Source organism: Leuciscus leuciscus (genome assembly GCF_965113295.1).
Source record: "Leuciscus leuciscus genome assembly, chromosome: 9".
Taxonomy (NCBI): domain Eukaryota; kingdom Metazoa; phylum Chordata; class Actinopteri; order Cypriniformes; family Leuciscidae; genus Leuciscus; species Leuciscus leuciscus.
Window position 1 is genome coordinate 18,809,659 of NC_138733.1, and position 23,906 is coordinate 18,833,564.

The 23,906-nt window shown below is 35.5% G+C and overlaps 2 protein-coding genes and 1 long non-coding RNA gene across 6 annotated transcripts; all 3 read left to right on the forward strand.

The window, feature by feature from the left end:
• The first annotated feature begins 865 nt into the window (after positions 1–865).
• Positions 866–2,529, forward strand: LOC309507166. The gene is made up of 4 exons (XR_014209063.1): positions 866–974; positions 1,199–1,246; positions 1,722–2,063; positions 2,413–2,529. It is a non-coding gene; the product is annotated as an uncharacterized lncRNA (long non-coding RNA).
• A 2,842-nt stretch (positions 2,530–5,371) lies between these two features.
• Positions 5,372–11,341, forward strand: usf1 (upstream transcription factor 1). 4 transcript variants are annotated; one of them, XM_082180771.1, is made up of 11 exons: positions 5,372–5,500; positions 5,932–5,997; positions 6,085–6,134; positions 6,218–6,363; positions 6,757–6,870; positions 6,956–7,106; positions 7,222–7,309; positions 8,367–8,425; positions 8,517–8,611; positions 9,012–9,140; positions 10,550–11,341. In XM_082180771.1, exons 2-11 carry the CDS (start codon positions 5,990–5,992, stop codon positions 10,637–10,639), a joined length of 930 nt encoding a protein of 309 aa, XP_082036897.1. In that variant the 5' UTR covers positions 5,372–5,500; positions 5,932–5,989; the 3' UTR covers positions 10,640–11,341. The 4 variants fall into 4 exon arrangements, with proteins under 4 accessions (XP_082036897.1, XP_082036898.1, XP_082036899.1 ...); XM_082180772.1 differs by having other exon boundaries at positions 6,218–6,333; XM_082180773.1 differs by having other exon boundaries at positions 5,373–5,500; positions 7,222–7,276.
• A 2,223-nt stretch (positions 11,342–13,564) lies between these two features.
• On the forward strand, positions 13,565–23,868 carry gkup (glucuronokinase with putative uridyl pyrophosphorylase). The gene is made up of 23 exons (XM_082180770.1): positions 13,565–13,734; positions 13,912–14,018; positions 14,106–14,150; positions 14,310–14,463; positions 14,601–14,672; positions 14,949–15,037; positions 17,730–17,886; positions 18,000–18,077; positions 18,787–18,878; positions 18,962–19,067; positions 19,144–19,223; positions 19,424–19,492; positions 20,002–20,062; positions 20,162–20,178; positions 20,378–20,435; positions 20,532–20,624; positions 20,714–20,774; positions 21,296–21,409; positions 21,491–21,548; positions 21,654–21,722; positions 21,914–21,977; positions 22,121–22,192; positions 23,072–23,868. Exons 1-23 carry the CDS (start codon positions 13,678–13,680, stop codon positions 23,156–23,158), a joined length of 1,860 nt encoding a protein of 619 aa, XP_082036896.1. The 5' UTR covers positions 13,565–13,677; the 3' UTR covers positions 23,159–23,868.
• Positions 23,869–23,906: the final 38 nt, after the last annotated feature.

Below are 23,906 nucleotides of genomic sequence, written 5' to 3' on the forward strand. Positions count from 1 at the left end.
TCCACCGTCATATTGTCCACCCTATATGTTGTCCACCCTGTCATCTTCATCTTTTATGAAAATAAGCTAAGTATTTTAACAAATTAGCAAAACCTTTTGTGTCATTTATTTATAAAGAAATGACTCCAGTTAGTATTGTTTGAAAGTTTGACCAAATATATTTGTTGTTAAGATGTTATTTAAAAAAGAAAGTGCAACTATCACATATTTTATAGGGAAACAAATATTTTGCGGTAATTTCATTATCAAAAGATGATATTCCCAAATACATGGTTGAGAAAGTAACTCAATTTTATTTTATTTTATAATCACTATGCAATGAAAATGTATTTACTCTACTTTGATTTTGTGACAGGGTGGACATGTTTTTTGGTTTGGCCGTACATTGTCTGCTTGCAGTTAATTTATAAAAGGTGCTGGAGCTAGACCAACATGCATTTCTAACAACCTATGGTCTCCTTAATACAACAAATCTGAAGTTAAATGGAAAATCTCAGCTTTTTATTTGGGAAATTGTGAAGTCTCAAAGGCACTGGTGATATTGAGTCCTCTAATGGTGCATTACATTTATAATGCATGATGTTGGAACACATGTAAAAGGCACACTGATGGACTGTGATAGCTGAGGCTCTTTTAAGAAGACTTTTGTGGTTAAAAAGTAAAAGGATGCTACTTCTACGAATAGTAAAAACAATCAGAAAGATTAGGGTGTATTCACATTGTTTTTTCTTCTCCTACCCTTTCTGAGTAATAGTAATGAGTAATCTTAATGCATCCGGCAATGCATTCCACGCCCCAGCACACACACACACACACAATATAATGCTATAAAGCCCTATGAAATCACATTACTATCGATTTCGCTCATTTGAGCCCTGCCCACAATGTTAGATGTGTCTCTCAATCTCAAATAACTGATATACAAGGATTATTCATCGAAAAGCGAAAATATATTCAAGTAACAATGTTCAAAGGTAAGAGCTTTAGAATTATTTTCTTCAACCTGTTGAACCTGTGAAAATTTTGAACAGAAAAACTGTCTATGAAAACAGCTCAACTAGAAACCAGTTTTCTGTGTATGTCAACAGATGACTTTGATGTTGTCCTCTTTAATTATTGTTAAGTTAGTTGTGTCATTTATGTTCTTAAAGACAAAATAATAAATATTACAAAAGTTTGTTTTTATTGTCTTGCACAGAGAGCCATTTGCATATTGAAATGATTATCGCTGTCCTCCTGTTCCCGGGTAAGAGCCACATAGAAGATCTACATCTCACTCTTTAAATAGTGCAAATGTATCTGATACATTTAAAAAATGTTCACATCAATACATAAAAATCAAGGGTGAAATTTTGCAACAAATCAAAAGGTTTTCTGAAATGTTCTCTAAAGTTATATGCGATATGCTTGCTTGAAATAGTTTTGGTGTGAACCTTTTGCAGGCCAGCAAGTTTACTGTGTCCTTAATGTGATTTGATAAGTCTTCAAGATCAAGTTTTTTAAATCACCCATCGTCTCTATACACTTACATATTGTTTGTCATTCATTTTATTTAATTTTTTTTACCCATTTCTGGATAATTTTCCTTTAAAGAATTATAACACTATTATTTTGCTTTCCAGAGATCACAATTTACTTCAAATCTACTTATGTGTAATACCTTAGTATAAGTACATAAGATTTATTTATTTATAGTTTATTTTCTGTATTTTCTTTCTCAGCTGTCTATTCTGAAAAGAAATATGGAACACTCTCAGCATGTCTCTACAAAAACCAAAGCCTAAAGGTTGAATGTCTTTACCCACCTTGTGACGACACACCCTTTCACTGCGACTTGTATGATGTTGAAGAAAACACAAGTACGCTAATTGGCAGCTCAAACAGGGAAATGGTAAACGGCAAAGTTTCATACTTAAATGCTTCATCTGGAAAATGTCTACTCATTATCAAAGATCATGCCACCATTTACAAAAACAAGACCAAGATTTACACATGCCATCTATCACGAAGAACAACTGGAGAAAAGAAGAACCTGACTGTACAATACAATAAGAAAAGAAAAGGTTAGTGTCAGTGTAAAGGATTTGATCACAATGAAATTGACAGGAAAATAATGGTAAATATGCAAAAATATGTGAAAGATACAGATGACCTTATCATTAATTTCCCTAAAAATGAATGAGGTTGGGGGAAACACTAAATTTGGAAACATGGGCATTCTGTGATAAACAGATGCTTTATTCTTTCTAAATTGTTAACCTGCAGTTAAAAGCAGGTTTGAACACTTCATAACACGTGCTAAAGATGATTATTTATGCAAATTTAGGTAATGAAATGTGCTATATTTGTTGTTTTTTAATCAGTGCATTATCCTACACCCTTTAACAGATTAAGCCTTTTTTTTACTTTCAGAGCAACCCAAGGCCTGTCCCTCAGGTGGACCATTCCTACATGTCTCAAGACTGCTGTGGTCAATGGCATTTATTTTCTTCCAAGAAACGTACTTGTAAAATCAAACGTTTTTCCCCACTCAAAACCTATACTCAAAACCAACTCATAGGAGTGGAGTGTGCATAGGAAACATTGTGGAAACCATTAAATAGGAGATTATACTTAAACGTATTAGGAACACGCAACCACTGAAGGTGTTTATCTGTTCAGTAGCTATAATATACTTACTGCATTGTCCAAATTATGTGTTTTTATGTTTGGCCCTGGGTCTAAAAACCACACTTTTCATGCTCTTTCTACTTAATATTTTTTCTATTTCAACAATGCCCAACAGGGTATGCATGCATCATGAGAATTTTTTTTTTTTTTTTTTTTTTTTTTACGCAGTGAACATTTATATTACAGTGTCACCACATCTCAAGTTATGTATTATGTTATGTTTAATAACAAGTCCTCACAGGTTTTACCTTTTATACCTACACTTAATGTTGTCACATGTTTTCTTTTAACACTCAACTTATTTTCGGATCATCAATTATCAAAATGACCCACGTGACTTTTCCCCATTAATTCTGTTAAAGTCCTCATGAAATCAAAATTGACCCTATTTACTTTGTTAGCACACATTACTGGTCTTAGGGTAACCAATTAATCCTTGCATGTTAATACACAGAAATTTTTATTTTATTTTTTGTCGTGGTAATATTTAATCAAAATCTGAAAAGTTACTTCCGGTCTGGACTGGCGTTCCTTTTCCTTTTGACGACTTGGGTTGAAAACGCTTAACCACACAAATGAAAATTTACTCAACCTCAAGTTGTTCCAAACCTGTATGAATTTCTTTCTTCTGATGAACACAAAATATATTTTGAAGAATATGGGTAACCAAACAGGGGGGCGGGTTGGACAGGTCGCGGGAATGGGGGTGTTTCATTAATAATATTATTACTAGTGTTTTTGTTGTTGTTATTAATAATTGCTTTTTAGGGGGCTTTCCTCTCAGGTTGAATGAGAGGATGCTTAATTGCTTTTTACCTGACATCTTTGAAAGACAGATTAATGCATCCATGGCTAGGATATAATTATAAAAGACATGATTTTAAAAGTGACCAATAACATCGACTATGCAATACACTTTAATTTATTTAGTGCTAATAAAATGATTAAGCCTATTTGGATAGAGAGATGTTTATAATGTGACAATATGTCAGTCATCGTGTGATAACGAAAATATGACTAGGCCTAGACTAGACTACTTGTTCTGAGCTCTGTTGTCAGTGAACAGGCTGTAAAACTGTTGGCTAAGTTACAGACACTCATGAAAAACTGATGCTAATTATCTGGAAAACATTCTCTAACAGCAGTCAAGTTGTCACTTTTTGTGTCAAACAAGTTGTGAATTTGTTGTAACATTAAAACAGTAGATCATGACATAGGCTACTCTGTGCTCAAAGTTATGCTCAGTGATTTCCTCTATGGGTGAACGAAACGTTCGGGCAGAATCACGTGAACAATTCCAGGATATGCTTTTTTTTCATTAGTTGTTGCGTTGAATCTTACCAAGATACAATAGTGCTATTTTCTTATTGGCCATTGTGTAGCCCCTTTCTTTTTTTTGATTGGCTGATAAGTGGCAGGCTCGACTAAGAACTCCAGGGGAGACGCGCTTGATTCCTGCCGCGCGGCCAGAGAAATGTTGGGCGCTGCGGCATATTAAATATATTATAAATAATTTTTCCGCGTGAGAAATGCAATGTGTGGCGGGAGTGCGTGACAAAAGATCGAAATGAGTGACTGTCATGCTCAATGCGTGACACTTGAGAGCCCTGCTAAGTGACTTGCATAGTATTTCCCCCATACTATAGAAGTACTGTCAAAATAATATCTTATTTTGTGTTCAGCAGAAGGAAGAAATTCATTACAGCTTGAATGAAAATGGCACACAATAAAAAATATTCTGCACACAAGTGATATTTACCTTGATTTTTCTTTGTTCTCCTTGTTTCACATCAATCATACACTGACACGTTTGTCTCCTTGATAACCAAGTAGGCTACACTAACGTTTAAATTTAACTCTATTATAGGCAGAATTGTTTGCTGTAATGAAAATAGTTTTGTTTAAATATATGTGCACACAATAAATACTGAAATCGACTGATTGTTTAACTCTGTTTATTTTATCATAGTTTTAAAATGTAATAATTCATATTTTTAGGAATATTTATTTATCAATATTTTTACGGATTGTCATATTGTAAGATTTAACGTAAAATAATAAAACTATACATGCATGACATTTTTTAAGCAGTAAATTATAAGTATATGTCTTGGGAAGCTTCATTCACATCCCATTTCCAAAGGGGCGTCACCAACGGACGTCGCTCAAATGCCTCTAGGCGCAACCCAGTCAGAGCGATCGTCATCGTGTAAAACCCGCCTCCCCAACGTTTATGTTTAGTGCCAAGATTTGGAAAGATTGGAAATGGGCTTGAATGGGCTCTTGGTCAGACTGACTTGCAGAGCAAATCTAAATTTGCCGGAAGTTCGTCTGGGTTTTCACAGGCTAAGTAATAGCTCAGGGTTACTTCTCAGAATGGTCATCATGTCTCCCGACAAGGGATCGAACCCTTGAATGGAAATTGAGCAATGTATATGAATAAAAGCCTCAGTTAAATATGTCATCATATAAAGTGATCTCTTCAGAAGAAACTGATTATTTCAATGGATGGACAAAAAAATTGATAATAATATTTAAAATATCAAGTCTAACCTATATGACAGTAGGCGGTTCTTCCCTGTGGTATTGAAAACCGATACATTTCAAGGTATCGTATCAAAGTAGTTTCATAACAACACTAGTGTAGGGTGCCACACTTTTTATTTTATTTGTTACAAAGAGTGCCGTGGCTGAAAAAAGGTTGGGAAACACTGAGATAGTATCAATCCACGATGATGTCCTGTGTTGAAGCTGATTATGTGCGCATGCGCAAAAACCGAATCGCCCGGTTGCCCCTCTTGTAAACAAGACGACACGAGAACAGTAAACGGTGAGATGTAAATTAAACCCCATGTTTCTTTTCATTATTTCAATACCAATTTTATGATGGCTATATGTAGATGCAAATTATTTATTCTCGTTCGTGGCTTATTTAAAACATGCTTCGTTATTTGTCTATGCTTTCCAGATAGCTCTGCTAGGAGCTAGCTAGCTATCCTTTTTAACTGAGTCTATAATGTCCATTGATATGGCTTATAAATCTCTTTGTGTGCAGTTATTTTTTGTTAGCCTATTGCCTGCAATATAATATTTATTTATTTTATTATAAAATATTTACCATGTAATACACAATCAGCGTACTAATGTAAGGAGTGACTCCTGTTGGCCAGTTCTGTTAATAATGGATATTATCTGTATATATCACAAGTAACTTGGTGCTAACGTTCAAATAGTTGGTTTTCTCTATTGGCTCCATTACAGATTTGATCAGGCAACAAGGAGTAAAGGCACTTTTTCCTGTTACATACTGACTGTGGATATGAAAGGGTTAGTAGCAAGTATTACTTTCACTGATTAGAAATTATCTGGATATGTGCACTATAACTACACTATGATCTAAAATATTGTTTTCAGACAACAGAAAAGTTCTGAACCTGATGTCAATGTTCCAGTCATTGAAGAAGGTATTATCAGATTAAGCAATGCAGTAATGTCAGTTTTAAAAAAATATATTTTGAGAATTGATGTGTGTGGTTTCTTTTCTCAGGGGCAGTTGCTACTGCAGAGGACCCATCAGCAATCACAACTATTCAGTCTGCTTCTACGTTTTCTTCGGAGCAGCCGATTAAATACCTCTTCAAGACAGAGGGAGCTGGGGGGCAGGTAGGGGAGCTGTACCCTCCCTCAGGGCAGGTAGGAGATGGGGAGGAAGGGTTATATTCAAACCTGAGTAAGAACTTAGGCCCAGTTTACACCTGGTAGTGACATTCGTCTCAGTCATCTGACCACAAGTGGTCATTCAAGAAAGACAGACTCACTTTTGCTCTCAAACATTCCACAGACATGACCTTTTGAGTGCTTTTGGAGAACAATTTTACTAATTTATTTAGTGCTGCTGTCCATGCCAGACAGATGTTAATACCAGGTTTAAACCAACCTAAATTCTTCCCATAGAATGTTCTTTCTGATGCACGATTCAGAAAGATTTAGCTGTGATCTCTCTTTTTCACTTTAGGTAGTATGTACAGACGAGTGTAGTTCTGAAAGGTATTGCGTAACATCATTTTCCGTCTTAATTTTCTTTAGGTTACATATCGAGTAATCCAGGTCGCAGATGGACAGCTGGAAGCTCAAACTGATGGTGCAACAGCTGTTAGTGTAGTTACTGGGTTTCCGGCTACAACACAGCCTGTCACACAGGTGGGAAAGCCTTTATTATTTTACCTGAAATAGATCATATAAATAAATCTGATTACAACTAACTTAATTTAAATATGTCTTTCAGGCTGTTTTCTCTCATTCAGAAGGCTTAGATGGAGATGGCACAGAAACCCATTACACGTATTATCCTGCTACTATCTCAGACGCGGCAGCAGGCACAATGGTGACCAGTGTTCAGGCCTCAGATGCTCTGCTTAGTCAGAGTGCTCCTGCAGGTACATCATTAAACCCTTTTCAGTTTTATTATCTGCATGAATACACAACAATGCAACAGCTCTGTTCAGTTCAGTTTTTTATATTTATTTGTTTGTTTTTTTGCTCCTGCTTTAGGTCAGTTGTATGTTATGATGTCTCCGCAGGAGGTCCTTACTGGAGCCAACCAGAGGTCTATTGCACCTCGTACACAACCTTACAATGCGTAATGTTGCCTTTTCCAGCCTCTTAAAAGCACTCAGTCGTTTAATACAGTGACAACAAACAATAATACAAAATATAAATAAATCAAAATAATAAACTCAGTTTATGCCATTATTCTATTTTATATTAAATGTTAAAAATATAGTGTATTTAATTGAGCTGTTAATAAACGTATGACAGGGTGTTTGCGGGTCTTAAACATTCTTAATTCGCCCTTACACAAATTAACGGCTTAAAAAGAGCAGACAGTCTTAAATTCACAAAGTCAGAGCATTAAATGTTGCATGCATTGTAAAAAATTAATGGGTCTCATTCACTAATAATTGCGTGGATCATTTCATATTTGTACGCACAGGAGACCTTCTCACGAAAAATCTCTGCCTAATTCACAACACAAGCGTACGCACATGAATTTGTTTTTAATCTCGTTCTAATGTTAGTGAATTTGGAGTATTTTAAATGAGCGGCCGCGTGCATGAGGTTAGTCATTTGCATAAAACACAGCCAAACCATTTCCACGGTTCATACACAGATGTCACGCACAAATTTGTGCGTTCGCATGCTTAGTGAATGAGACTCAATATCTTCCTCAGTATTTTTATCCTGTTTTCCAAACAAATATTGAAACATCTTAAAATCTAAATACATTTACTCAAGATCTAAATGTAAAATGAAGTCGTAAAAAAAATTACAAAATTAAGTTTTCAAAATTACAAATTTTCACAGAAAACAAGACTTCATATTTTATGTCTCCAGTAAATGAATCTTGATTTAAGAATCTTTAGACTTTTTCGCTGGAAAAACAACTGGAAGACAAATATACTGAGGAAGAACATCACTTTTTTTGTAGTGCGATCAGAAGATATAGTAAAAGTTATTTCCGTATTCTAGTAAAAAGTAATGGATATCTGTTGTAAGTTGTATTTCCAAACTTTGAAGTGTTGCTAATACAACTCATTGTTTCTCCCTAGACATTTACATTTTGAATTCATGGATTAGCTTATGGTCCCAAAGAAGAAGAAAAAAACAGTTGTAACACACTTTTTCAATATTTGCAGTAAGTCAGAGGGGCCAAGAACTTCTAGAGATGATAAAAGGCGAGCTCAGCACAATGAAGGTAAAGGTTTTCAATTGAAAAATGATTGAAAATTACATGCAGGTTGTTGTGTAATATATTTGTGAGTGATTATTTTCAAACCACTTTACAGTTGAGCGAAGACGCAGAGACAAAATTAACAACTGGATTGTTCAGCTCTCAAAAACAATTCCAGACTGCACCATCGATGCCACTAAAACTGGACAGGTATGTGTTAGTTTTGTGAATATAGGCTGGATAGGCTGTATGCCGAACGTCACATGAACAAACAGGAAAAGAATTCTCATTGCATCCGGTTGTCGGAGAAAAGTGTCTCTGGCAGTACGAACTGACGGCAATATCTATGGACTTTTAAGTTAATCAGCTAACCTAGCTAGTTCTTTTTATTGTTGATGTTTTATTAGATTTAAATATCTTAATGTTAGAAAAATAAAAAACTTTTAGATATCAGTCTGCATATGTGATGGACATCGGTTATGCTCATCTTTGATCTTGAGCACCTACAAAAGACCTGAACACGATGCAACCTGTTTACGATGCAACCTGTTTACAGAATATGGAAATGTGTTGCACATAACCCCATTATATCTGCTGGTGTGTGTTACAGAGTAAGGGTGGGATTCTATCAAAGGCCTGCGATTACATTCAGGAGCTGCGACAAAGTAACAGCCGGTTAGGAGATGAAATGAACAGCCTTGACAGGTTGAGGATGGATAACCAACTGTTACGGCAAGAGGTATTTTACTTTTTTTGCATCAATTAGGGCTAATTTTAAATCTAGATTAAATTAATCTAATAATTCAGTTGCACTTTAATCATAGTTTTGATCCTAGTTTAAATTTTACAGTAAACCTGAATTATTTTAAACTCAGTTAAATCTCAAAATTAATCACAGGTAAAGGTTTTAAAAACTAATTTGTTATTTAAAATTAATTAGCAAAACCAAGATCAACATTAACATTTTAGGCTTTATCTATCTATATGTTATATTCTATATGATAGATGGATGGATGGATAGATAGATAGATAGATCCATCCATCCATCCATCCATCCATCTATCGGATGAGAACTGAACTGAGCTCAATGTTGACATCACTGTTTTCTGCAGCGATACTTTATAGCTGAATTGAACTTCATAATCGATAAACTTTACACAGTTGCTGAACTGAATCAACACTGAACTGACATCAGCTGAATAATAAGAGTATTGTAGTTTTTAGAGCTGCTTTACAGCTGAACGGAATTCTTTTTGCATCATTAATCATTATTTTCCTGTTTATTACTGTACAGCTGCTTTGAAACAATCTGTGCTGCATTTCCCTAAAAGCATTGTGAGCCTAAAGCCAGGGACACACCAAGCCATCGGCCGACTTAGTTGTTTCTGTCTGTTTTGGACCATGTCGGGTTTTTTTGGTCCGATTCAACATGTAGAATCAGTGTCGGGTCGTCGGTTAGAGAGTGAACTGAGTATAGCTGTTCAGTTTAGCGAACACAAGAATAAGAGCAAAAGTGATGAAAGCAAGCAAAGTCATGACGGCATTGACAGAAGGCTGTTCTAATTTTATGTCATCTTACCTGAGCATTCCAATGCACAAATGTTTGGATATTTATAACATTTATAAATATTTTCATAATAACAGGTGCGAGTGAAATAAAAAACGTGATCAGCATTCAAAACGGTAAGCAAGCACTGCTCTGTATGGTTTGTATACCTGCAGTCTTAGTTTTGCTTTCCCTTTTTGAATGACGAATATATATATCTGCTTAAATAGACAGTTATCTCCTTGACATGCAGACGCAGAACGCGTGTGCTAATTGACAGTCGCCTGTAGTCCTTTCGGTGTGTTCAAGCACAGATTTTCTTCCCCAACGTTTTCTTCTTTTTTGGCGTTGGTTTGGTGTGTCCCCACCCTAAGTTGATCGTAAACCAATTGCATCAAAGGACTCTATGATTTACTTACGATGTCTATGAGGCTTAAGATGCTTTTGGGAAACGCATCCCTGTATCGTATAAAGCATTTTATACAGTAAATAAAGGTGACTTGACTTGGCATGTTTTTCTATCTATCTTTATCACTTTCTTTATTTCTCTCTTTTGTATTGTTCTCATTGACAGTTTTATTTTGTCTTCTTGTTTTTTAAAGGTGGAAGATTGGAAGTCTAAGAATCAGATTTTGAGGAACCAACTCCAACAGCACGGCATAGTTGCAGCAGCAAGTGCAGATTCCCAGTGAAGAATTCTAAGGAGTTTTGGAAATTGAGAACAAAAACATTTGGTGCTGGAGATGCACATTTCTGCAGTTTTTTTTTAACAACCTTGAACAACGCTTAATGCATGACTTACATAATGCAGTATTCAACCTACTGGTGATCAGTGGTGTGCACTTTAATCGCTTATAGTAAAGTGCACTTTCGGTCGTATTGCGGTGCCCCTTGAAACGCGATTTCAACCGAGGGTGACCACCTCCCCAATCACAACCCCCAGAACGCGATTTCAACCAAGGGGGACCCCCGCCCCCAAGCCCCCTGAATGCGATTTCGCCCCTGCCTCAGCAGAGGTCTGTGCACGCCACTGCTGGTGATGATTCTCCATCAGGATCTTGCCTTATGTACATAATTTATTTTTTTATTTTTTGCGCCTTCCAGTCACCATATTTTAATGTAATTTAGCATTCATTTTTATGTACCAGGACAGGTCAGGAAAATTTGTTCATTTTGTACTTTTACTTTTTAAATTTGTGAAAATGATACATGTCAAATATTTGTTATTAATGCATTTTTCATATTTTTCATACTTTTCAGAAGGTATTTCAATTTAATTTGTTTGAATAATGAGCATGTAAATTAACTGCCTATTAATTGCCAATTTACAACATATAGCATCATAGGAGATTTCACTATTCAGAGTGCTGAAATAAATAGACATATTTCCCCTATGCCATTTTTGTAGACTCTAGATGTTTTATGTTGCAACACCTCAGTGTATGTTGTTATGTTATGCCTTTTCACTTGTCAAATATTTAGTTTTTAACAGAAATAGACAAAAATATCTCTGATTCCTGGAGATATTCTTGTCTATTTTTGTTAAATACCAAATATTTGGTATGCAAAAAGGCTCAAGACTTAAAAATCAAGGGTCATGCAGCACTTCAGGCCTTAAAGAACCTGCTTTCAATGTTCTTAGACCTTCCTCTATGACACATGTGTAGAACTCCACTCCTCGAGGGCTACTTTTCTGCAAAGTTTAGCTCCAACCAGCTCCAAAACACCTGCCCAGAAGTTTCTAATAATCCTGAAGTCCTTGGTTAGCTGGTTCAGGTGTGTAGTTGGAGCTAAACTTTGCAGGACAACGGCACTCCAGGAACTGAGTTCTATGACCATGGACATTATGGCAAGCCATTTTAACATTCATTTCTTAAAACTAAAAAGTATATGTTTTTCTAGTCCTTTTTTAAATTAATATTAAGTAATCTCAATAGTGACTAATATCGTTGTCCATTTTACTAACCATTCGATTCTTGTACATAATTCCAATGGTGACTGGTGTAATTTAAATTATGTATTTTAAATGATATACTAGTACAGTGGTTCCCAATCCTGGTCCTGGAGTACCCCAACACTGCACATTTTTTATGCCCTAACACACATATAGGAGGAGTTGGAGTAGGGCTGGCAAACTCAGCCCCTGGAGGGCCACAATCCTACAAAGTTTTGTCCCAATCTGAATATCTGGATCAGGTGCAGTTTATTTGGGTTGAAGCTAAAATCGGCAGGGCTGTGGCCCTCCAGGAACAAATGCTGTGTCCCAATTGACCTATTTTACTATGCCCTAAAAGTATGATCTGTTTTTGTGAAGGAAAAAGTATGTGCATGATATTTTTGAGTGTAGCAGAATAGTAGGCAAGCTTTGGGACATACTACCTTGTCATAATTTTATCTTTAACAGAACGTACTGTAACTTAGTTATGTGCATTCTTTTACTGTTTAAACTGCCCTGTCAATCATCTGGTCACAGTTAAAATCCTCCACATTCAATTTAATTTAAATTTAATGTAATTTTACATTTCGTATTGGAAAGAAATGTATTAGCAGGTTAATTTGCCAGTCGCGCGTCTTACATGCGGAGAACTGCATTTAAAAGTTAATGATCAAACATCTTTAAAAGTTCACAATGTTGTTACAGATGAAACAATGTGGATAGCATTGTCAAATTTTTTTTTTTTTTTTTGTTAGGTTAGATACTAATTATTAATCACTAAAACCCCTTAACTGTTGGTCTCAGACATCCTCCATGTTTGTAGTTCTTAACACTTGTTATTCGTGTTTGTAGTTCTAATCGAATCCTCGTACAACACGCAATGGGTTTTGGGCAATATTAGTCGTTAGAGTGTGCATGGATCTGCACTTCGAATTCTAACCAGAAATAGCAGACCCTCTGGGTATCTTTGGAATACTCATTTCAACATACTATGATTAGAGAGTTTCTAAGGCTGCGTTTACACTTGGCATTAACATGCGATCACCGTGATCCGATCAAGCAGATCAGTGCGTTTACACCTGTCCACATCAAGTGGTTTCTGAATCTGGATAACAGATCGGATCTTGCATTCACGTGGAAAAATAAGAAAAGAAAAAAAAGGATGGCTCTGGTGCAAAGTCGAAAAACAGAACGAATCGATAACATTACGATCAGAAGTGCGTTTACACTTGTCTTTTCAATGTGTACGTGGGCAACATCCGGATACAGGTCGCATGCTAATGCCAAGTGTAAACGCAGCCTAATACAGTGTAATTGTCTACTACATTAGTACTAGGCTACCTGGAAGAGTTACTAATAACAGGAATGCGAACCTGGAACAAATTTAGTTAACAGTTAACAGCACTAATCAGAAGTGAATAGAGGTATGTATAAAGTAACCATTCTGACTAGTCATTACTTATAAAGCAATCATCACTAGTGAAACCTGAACTATTACTAATAAAATTGGGATTTTGTTTATTTTGAGCAGGTCTACTAGTATCTATTAATGGTGCACTAATCACCAATATTTATTAATAAGTACTATAGTATACTAAATCACTAAATGTTAAAACGGCTTGCCATATTACAAATGAAATCATGAGCCTGTTTCTTTAAGGATTTGTAGGGTTTCCGGTGACGTGAGTAAGTTCAAAGTTGTAACTGTGTTATTAGTTGCACTATGGACTCTCTACGGACCCTGTGATGGAAGGATTATGCGTTGCTATTTCAAATAAATAATAAGCCAAAACAATGATTTGCATACTGTTAGTTGCAGGGCACGGAACGGTCTTAGAGACACAGATTAAGGTAAATCAACTGATTTAAACGTTTTCCTGTGAGCTGCAAAAACGATTATGATTTCTTAAAACTTTGTGTCATTTTGCAGTTAGCGTTTGTAATAACTTTAATGCCACGTTGTTTTGTTCAGAACAAGAAAGAAAAGATGTAATGCCATGTTCAATAAACATGTCTCTATATTTCAAGAGTGATATTACAGGTCTGTATGCTCCTCTGGCCGGTGTGCCCAAAGCTCTGTTACCTGGAGTGGGTGGCAAGAAAATATTGGATTTCTGGTGGGAAACCGTCAACACGTAAGCCATTATATTTGTTGTTAGCATCATTGCGAAAGGTGTTTTCCATGCAAACTCATGCAACACAGTATTTACCCTCTCTCCCAGTCGCCAGCTCTTCAGTGAAGTCTATCTAGTCACGAATGCTGATAAGTAAGTCCTTGTTCTGTCATTGGACAAACATGCCAACTAGTTTTTTGCAATGTTTACATTTCTTTTGTGAAAGTAAGTGCAGGAAGTGTGGCTTTTTGTATGTTTAAGATGCACAATAATTTAAAATTGTATATTGGTTAAATACTGCACTCAATTCAGATATAAACACTATGAGCGGTGGGCAACAGCCAATGACTTTCCGGTGGAGAATGTTGTGAATGATGGCAGCACCACTCTGGATGACAGGCTCGGGGCTGTTGCAGACCTTGAATTGGCCATCCGAAGTCGACAGCTACAAGATGACATTATGGTGGTATGACACCGCATTGAGCTATTAAAACACTGCATAATGTCCATTTAGTCACACCTTTTTCCAAAACCTATTTTATTTGACTTAAATCTTAAATTGAAAGGGCTGCTTTCAAATGTGTTCTCATATTGCATTTGCAGATCGCAGGAGACATGCTTTGTGCTGATCAAAACTTTGATATTGCACAAGTCATTCGCTTTTTCAGATCTAAGGTAAGAGAGACTTATCATATTGACTGTGTTGTAACAAGTTGGTTCTTGTGGGTGAGATGTCAAACATGGTGACCCAACCAGGTTCGTACTGATTTGTACTTTCCCGCTTGCACCATAGTGGGAATCTCAGGTGGCACAGACACAACTGTATTTACTCTCACTCATCATTTTATAACTTTATATCATTATTTATTATATATTATTACTCATTTAACCTGCTGAAATAATTTGTAATTTAGGCTCAATTTTAATTCTCATTACAATTTAATACTTCAGCCTGGAGAACTTGCTATATATTATGAGCTGGAGTCAGGAGAGAAGAGCTACTCCAGAGGAATTGTTGAAGTTTGTCCGAACACCCATCGGTGAGACATGACATAGCATCTTTACTTTTATTTTTGTTGTGTTTTCATGGAAGAAGTACCCTCTGATATTATAAAATTAGCCAAGCGTATTAGATTCTTTATATATATATATTTTTATGGCCATTGTCATGCCCTCTTAATAGCAGGATTTTATACGTTATCATTTATTCATTTTATCATTAAATGGAAATGTCTTTGACATTATCAGTGACATCATGATTCAAACGAAATGTACATCAAATGAACATGAATAGAGAAGTAAATATTATATAAACATACTTGTAAAGTAAAAAAGTAGTGCTTTAAAATGCAGTGGCATCTTTTATAAAAATAAAAACATAGAAATAGACTTTAATATCTTGCCAGGTCGGAGAAATACCTTCTGATATTATAAAAATTAGCCAAGATTAATAGATTCTTTATTATTTTCTTTTTATTTATGATGAATGGCAATTTTATGTACTCTAAATAGCAGGGTTTGGTTCTTAAAGGATTAGTTCACCCCAAAATGAAAATTTCCTAATAATTTACTCACCCCAATGCCATCCAAGATATCCATGTCTTTCTTTCCTCAGTGGGAGAGAAATTATGTTTTTTGAGGAAAACATTTCTGGATTTTTCTTCTAACAATGGACTTCATTGGTTACCATCGTTTTTAAGTCCAAATCAATGCAGTTTCAAAAGTCTTTGAAGTGTTTAAACGGGCTGTACGCGATCACAGCTGAAGAAGAGGTTGTTATCTAGCGAAACGATAGGTCATTTAAAAAAAAAATATATATATATAATTTATAGACTTTTTACCTTCAATAGTTCGGATTGAGCTGATCAACAAACGGACAGGGATCTACGTCATCACGTTGAAAGGTCACGCCGGCGCCGGCAATACTATTTGAACTACTATTCATGTTCATCAGAATGTTATTCATAAACTATTCATATTCATATTCACTGAATACTATTACTATATATATAATAGCAAACAATACTATTTGAACTATCCTCCTACGTACGGTCGCATTGTAAACAGTGGGGCGGTGCTTCTGCCGGCGCTGGCATGACCTTTCAACGTGATGACGTAATTCCCTGTCCGTTTGTTGATCAGCTCAATCCGAACTATTGAAGTTAAAAAGTCTATAAATTATTTTAAAAAATTTAAAATGACCTTTCGTTTCGCTAGATAACAACCTCTTCTTCAGCTGTGATCGCGTACAGCCCGTTTAAACACTTCAAAGACTTTTGAAATTGCATTGATTTGGACTTAAAAACGATGGTAACCAATGAAGTCCATTGTTAAAAGAAAAATCCAGAAATGTTTTCCTCAAAAAACATAATTTCTCTCCCACTGAGGAAAGAAAGAGATGGATATCTTGGATGGCATTGGGGTGAGTAAATTATTAGGACATTTTCATTTCGGGGTGAACTAATCCTTTAATTCTCCTTTTAATGTGTCATAGAATGGAAATATGTTTTGACGTTTTCATAAATTACATTTAGACAATTGTGTGCAGAAAATAAACATTAGACATAATCATTGAATATAAACATACCTATGGACATAAATAAAAATTAAGTTTAGATAGAAAAGTGACGTTATTATGGCTGACTTGTTTTCTTTCATCTTTTTCTTTTCTTTTTTTACATATGACAACATGTATGCTTATGTTTATAAGCATATAGCGTACTGTATGTAGACATAAATAAAAAGTAGCATTTTAAAATTCAAACTGACAATTAGACATTTTTAATATATGGCCCGATGGAAGATGTAATCATTTTCTTTTAATTTAAGCAGAGTCTGCTCACTGCAGAGCCATGGGTGGCCAGCTCCCTCTCTCTAGATGTCATTTAGGCATAATGGGTGGAGCTAGAAGGTGGACGTCATTTGGCTCTGCAGTGAGCAGTGAGCACTACTCGAGTTTAAAGGGATACTTTACCGTTTTTTCATATTAAACTATGTTATTCCCTTATCTAAGACGAGTTGATACATACCTCTATCGTCTCAGTGCGTGCACTAAATCCCTCTGTCTTGCGGCGAAACTTTGTTAGCCCAGTTCATTTAATATGGGCCAAGCAGAGAAGCTACCAAACACCTCCACGTTTTCCCTATTTAAATACAGTTACTCGCGAAGTGTAACTCGACCTAGGACGGTGACACAAAACAAAACGTTGCGCTTTTCTAAGCGTGTAAAATGGATAACTATTTTGTATGGCGGAATACCATAGCAAGTGCTTGTAAGCACTTCGACTTGGCGCAGTAATATCTTCACTCGTGAAAAATCCTCTCACCGGCCCCCGCTCCCTCTAGTGAAGATATTACTGCGCCAAGTCGAAGTGCTTACAAGCACTTGCTATGGTATTCCGCCATACAAAATAGTTATCCATTTTACACGCTTAGAAAAGCGCAACGTTTTGTTTTGTGTCACCGTCCTAGGTCGAGTTACACTTCGCGAGTAACTGTATTTAAATAGGGAAAACGTGGAGGTGTTTGGTATCTTCTCTGCTTGGCCCATATTAAATGAACTGGGCTAACAAAGTTTCGCCGCAAGACAGAGGGATTTAGTGCACGCACTGAGACGATAGAGGTATGTATCAACTCGTCTTAGTTAAGGGAATAACATAGTTTAATATGAAAAAACGGTAAAGTATCCCTTTAAGCATTCACTACAAGTTGTTGAATCTATGTGCACACCAGGGTCATGCGCTTCATTGAGAAGCCTCGAGAGGGCGTCACTGCATCCCGTCTGGCAAGTGTGGTGTTCTACTGTCTGCGTAAAGAGTCCTTACCGTACATATCTGATTTCCTTGTTCAACACCCAGACGTTAAAGATAGAACCTTTGGCTTTTTTTGGGTAAATGTTTTAAATTATCTTTGAGTTTTAAAATGTAAAGCATTAAACCTTTGTTTCTGTGTCTTAAGATTTAATGTTAACTTCAATATTAAATAGGATTTTACTGGTTGTAGGAATGGCTTATAAATGAGGAGAAGGTTCCTGTTTATGGGATGAAGTTACCAACAGGATTTCAACTAATTGGACAAGTGGTGGGTACAAATGTAGCATTATTTAGGTTAATTTTATATATCAGCAGCCATAACTTTAGTTTTTAGTGTCACATGATCCTTCAAAAGCAATCTCAAGGCCTGTTCACACCAAGAACAATAACTATAAAGATAACCATAACGATAACTATATTAACATTGACATCAACAAATTATTTTATCCTAAGCTTTATCCTAGGTTTATCGTCTGCACTTTAAATGCTCGAGGATGCATTCTGATTGGCTGTCAATGTTTTTATCTTTCTTCAGCTGGAAAAAAAATCGTTCTGAAAGTGATTCCAATGATATTGTTATAGTTGTGGACTCTGCTATTCTTTTATATTTACAACAATTTTTAAAACTATATCTTTATCATTTTCGTTATAGTTATCATCCTTGGTGTTGAAAAACATTTCTTATTATATTCTCAATGTTTTAAACATTTGTGCTGCTTAATATTTTTGTGGAAGCTCTGCTACTTTTTTTTCAGGATTTATTGAGTAGAATATTAAAAAGTACAGCATTTATTTGACATTTTTGTAACATTATAAATTACTATCAATTTTGACCAATTTAATGCATCCTTGCTGAATGCAAGTATCAGATAAAAAAAATAAATCTTATTGACACCGAACAGGAGTGTATACCCCACTATTCTAAACATACATTTTGTATTAATACATGTTGAGAATTTTAACATCTGTTATTACAGGGTCTGTCTGATTACACGAAATGGCTCACTCACTATTCTTCTAAACAGCAGCTGTCCCCATCTAAACCTATTACATGCCGCTCATATGCCAGGTCAGTCAGAACACATTAGCTAGTATCCACAAATGCCTACCTGCTTTTCATTACTATGCATACGTCTGTGTGTTGACTCACAGGGTTGGACTCATGGGGAACCCCTCTGATGGTTTCAATGGGAAAACCATTGCTATGACCATTGCTAACTTCTGGGCTGAGGTCACACTCATGGAGAGCCAGACTCTGGTAAAACAAAAAAACAGACTGATATAAGACATCAAGGAAAGCTCTGTTCTTCATTAATTTCACTGTTTTTATTAAGGCCATTCTACCTCATCCTCTGAACGACCCTACGGAGTTCGGAAGCTTGCAGGATCTCTTTCAGATCAGCCGGAAAGAAGGGTTTGTCCAAAGTATTTGTCTCTGATTTTTTTGGTGTGTTTTTTTTGCATGGACTTCAACAATATGGATACTTTAAACAAGGAAAATTAACAATCTCTCATCATTTACTCGCTCTCATGTCGACCCAAACCCATATGTCTTATGTTTACAATACAACAAAAGCAATTATTATCATTAGTATTCATTTATTTACCTTACAGGTATTTGGGAGGTCTGAGACTTCTACAAGCCACCTGTAAAAAGTTTTACCAGTTCTGCTCTGAACAAGGGTGAGATCCAATAAACATAATAAATACATTCTTAAAGTCATGATTATCAGGGTCCAATCACTTTATGTAGACATGGCTTATGTAGATAATACAGTGACACAATGGCAGTGTCTCTTTTTAAATACAATACTGTCTCTTTATTGAAGTATTGTTCCATGTACTAATGTACAAATAATTTTGTCTCTTCATTGTAATTGGACAGAAATACATTTAGTCACGTCTGGGAACTTGACAAATATGTTTTCATTATCATTAGGATATACAGTATAAAAATGAAGATAATAATTGATCTGGAAGTATTTTGGAGATCATAGATTTCTTTGCAAACTGATTTTATTCAACTTTAATAAAAAAAAATCCAAACAACCACTGGAATGATTAAAATCCCTGCACCATATTTTTTCTTTTTCGATAATCCATTACACTGGAGTAATACGGAAGAAAAGATCTGTTGTGTAATTGGAATGATTAAGACACTGACTGTATTTGCTTTTTTTTTATGCTGACAGCATTGCTCTGTCCAAGCAGAATTTTACTCTCAAGTATGACACAAACATTCCTCGGCAAGTGGTAAGACTTATTACTAATGATATTTGCAGTTGTCTATCTAGAGTTGAAGTACTAAGAATGTGGAGTAACACTGTTCTACATTTCTTTGATGTCTTCTAGGGTTTAGCTGGCAGTAGGTAAGTAAAACATTGACTACAAACTTCACTGAACATTAGCAGTCAGTTTCTCCAAAGCTCATTCATGTCTATTTGATTTGTAATCAAACAAGATGCATTATAATCATTATTCAAGTGTCAAACACTTGCCGTTTCATCTGCTGTTATTGGGGTCAAATTTGAGTATTCTAACATTAGCATTTGGGTGTTTTCTGTGTAGTGCGATTGTGTCTGCAACACTGAAGTGCCTGATGAAGTTTTACAACATCACAGATAACGTATGTTCAGCATTCACCAATCAGTGGATGCATTTAGAACTACTTTTTTGATGTTGGAAAAAACTATTAGCTTACATAAACTTTATCCTGAGTCAGGATCTTCCTAAACCAGTCAGAGCCAACTTCATCCTCAACGTAGAGACAGATGAGCTGTTCATCACAGCTGGTCTACAGGATCGAGTTGTGCAGGTGATATTAATTTTCATATTCATATTCATTTTACCAATCTGACTTAGACTTCGTGGAACATGACTGTCTCTGTATTAACTTTCTAATAGGTCTATGAAGGCTTGGTTTACATGGACTTCAACAAACAGCTTATGGACGAGCGGGGTTATGGTACTGTCTTTGAACAGAAATATTATTCTGGGCAATATAAAAATAAAAAATCATTATTGTACTGTATATAAACCTAAAAAAGTTTTTGAATGTTTTTGATGTCTCTTATGGTTACCAGAGCTGTATTTATTTGATATAAAATACAGTGACAACAGTAACATTGTAAAATAACATTACATTGAAAATATATGAATTTTCCGCATCATTTCTCCAGTCTTCAGTGTCACATGATCCTTCAGAAATCATTCTAATATGCGGATTTGATGCTCAAATTTTTTTTATTATTATTATCAATGTTGAAAACAGTTGTTTTTCAGGATTCTTTAATGAATAGGAAGTTCAAAAGAACAGCATTTTTGAAGTAGAAATCTGTAAGAATGTAAAAGTCAATACTGTCACTTGTGCATTCTTGCTGAATAAAAGTATTAATTTCCCCCAAAACTTTTAAACGGTAGTGCATTTGCTATAGAAACCTACATTTTAAGTGACTGGACTGCATGTCAATCTATTGTTTTAAATAGGAGAATACATTCCCTTGGACATGAATGATCTTCCCTTGTTCTGGCTGGCGTACTTGAGCGATCCAAGTGATTCTGGACGGATTCACAGTAATGTTAGACAGCGGTGGTTAAACGGTAAGTCCTGCTTTATGTCTTGGTTTATGTCTTGATAGCTAATAAATGAAGCTTTTCATAAGTCTTGTTCTTTCTGGACAGGTGACTCTGCTGTGGTTGAAGCTATGAAATCGTTTGCTGAACTCACAGACCAAGCCCGGTTGGTTCATCTTTGAGGATTGGTCCTTCAATAATTGTAGCGTTGTACTTTATGTAAAATTCGGATCGATGAAAAGTGCTTTAAAGTTTTTCTCACCGTATGCAGGGCTGCCTTCCTGTGTAAGGACTGGGCCAGACTCGCACAGCTCATGGATGAAAACTTTGAGCTACGGCGGTATGATGTTTTAAGTTGAATGGAGGTTTAATAGCATTGCACAAATATGTGGATTAACGTTGTAGTTTCAAGCTAAAAGAACCAACAACGAATCCTTCATTATGTGGTTTAAATCAAACAGGATTTTAATACAAGTTCATTTATAAATAGCTAAATAGATACCACTGTTGAAGTTATATTTTGTCCATCAGGTCGGTGTATACTGAAGACTGCTTGGGCCCTGGAAATCTGAAAATGGTACAGCTTGCGAGACAGGTAAATGAATGCCAATGCATTGTTTCTCTAATAATATATCTGGTTAATTAACCGGTGCACTAAGTTATTCCATAATACTAGAAGCAATCTGACCTGCAGAAAAAAAGCAGCACATCTGAATGATTTTTTTCTTGTCTGTGTAGTTTGATTCTGCAGTCAAATTGCCCGGCAGTGGCGGTGCTGTGGTGGGCTTGTGTAAGGACCAAGAGCGGCTGGTAAGGCAGATCTTTTGACTTTTATATAATGCTTGTTTGTAATTTAATTTATGCAATGTGTGAATTACCGTAATTAGGAGGCAACAAGTAACTTAGGATTCTACTCAGAGCTATTCATGTGCTATTGGAAATTTTAACTTTCATAACATCAAAACTTTTGTACTAGATGCACTGTCTGTAAACCATTTTAATGTCTTTGTTTTATAATTGAAATGATTCTAAATTAAGACATTATGAATTATATCAAACATAAATGTACACTAGTGTTTAGAGGTTTGTGGTTTGTAAGATTTTTTAAATGATGCTCAACAAGGCTGCATTTATTTGATCAAAAATATTTTTATATTTAATATTTTAAAATGTAATTCATTCCTGTGATGGCAAAGATGATTTTTCTGCATCATTACTCCAGTCTTCAGTGTCACATGATCCTTCAGAAATCAGTCTAATATGCTGATTTGATGCTCAAGAAACATCTCTTAGTATTGCTGAAAACTTTACTTCACTGTCACCTTGTTGAATAAAAGTATTAATTTCTTTCTTTCAAGAAAATAATTAATGACCCCAAACTTTTGCAACCTAGTGTATGTATATAGCTACCGAACTACTTTAAACTGCTGCCATTTTTGTTGTTTTTACGACATTAAAACAGTCAAGTTAGAGAAGCCTGACATTCCAACTTGCAATTATGAGTTTGATACTTTTTTTTTACTGGTCTTGTAATAATGTACTGGTAATTACACAAATTTTTAACATGTTGCGAAAACAGCATCAACTATCATTAACAGATCTTGAAACTGGCTGATATGAAATTAAATTGAACTGGAAGTGGTATTTTTGTGCCCCAGTATAAAAATATATTTCATGTTTTACCACTAGGTGGAGATGAAGAGGGCTTTCCAAGAGGCGGGATGTGTGTTTTGTCTAATTGTGCCTTATGACCCGTCAGTGCAGGGTCAGAACTGATCACTCAGAGAAATGGTTAATTGTTGGCCAAGAAGCTGAGATATAAAGGCTCTGCTTAAAGGCATAGTTCACCCCAAAAATATTTTTTTTTACAATATACAGTATAAACCTGTATCACTTTATTTGTTCTGTGGAACATAAAAGAAGATTTCTTTTAAGATTTTTTGGATGTCAGTGGTAGCCAAAGCTGTTTGGTTACTAACATTCTTCAAAATATCATCTTTTGTCTTCCACGGAAGAAAGTCATGCAGGTTTGGAACGACGTGAGAGTGAGTAAATGATGACGGAATGTACATTTTTGGGTGAACTATCCCTTTATATTTGTTTTAACATAAGTTTTGAACTTAGGTTTAAATGAACTTGTCAATGTTTTCCTATTTCAGACTTCTATATCACAGGTCATTGTTCAGCGGTAGGTGGGGCTTCAATTGTTGTACGTTTCAGATAGAAACGAGAAACAATTGACTTTGCAATGGCCTTCCACACCCATCCTGTTTTTGTGTCGTAAAGAGGTTTTTGTGCAGAGCCCAAAAGTGTTTTCTTTATTTCAATAAGACGTGGTTGCGAACGCAAGGTTTTATTCAATTATATCGGTCTATGTATTATTATAGTCAGCACTACCAAATTAACACCAAAAAAATTCTCCCATGTTGTCATATATTTTGTCAATATGTTAATGAATCAAATAAATTCTTTTGACTCACTTTAAACTAGTATTGGAATTACATTTGAAGTAAATAAAATATGT

Coding starts and splice junctions, on each gene's coding strand:
- gkup (XM_082180770.1), top strand. CDS start 13,678: ATGATTTGCATACTGTTAGTTGCAGGGCACGGAACGGTCTTAGAGACA. Junction 18,879..18,961: donor ACATGCCGCTCATATGCCAG/GTCAGTCAGAAC, acceptor GTTGACTCACAG/GGTTGGACTCATGGGGAACC. Junction 19,493..20,001: donor CAGTTCTGCTCTGAACAAGG/GTGAGATCCAAT, acceptor TTATGCTGACAG/CATTGCTCTGTCCAAGCAGA.
- usf1 (XM_082180771.1), top strand. Junction 6,871..6,955: donor CAACACAGCCTGTCACACAG/GTGGGAAAGCCT, acceptor TATGTCTTTCAG/GCTGTTTTCTCTCATTCAGA. Junction 7,107..7,221: donor TAGTCAGAGTGCTCCTGCAG/GTACATCATTAA, acceptor CTCCTGCTTTAG/GTCAGTTGTATGTTATGATG.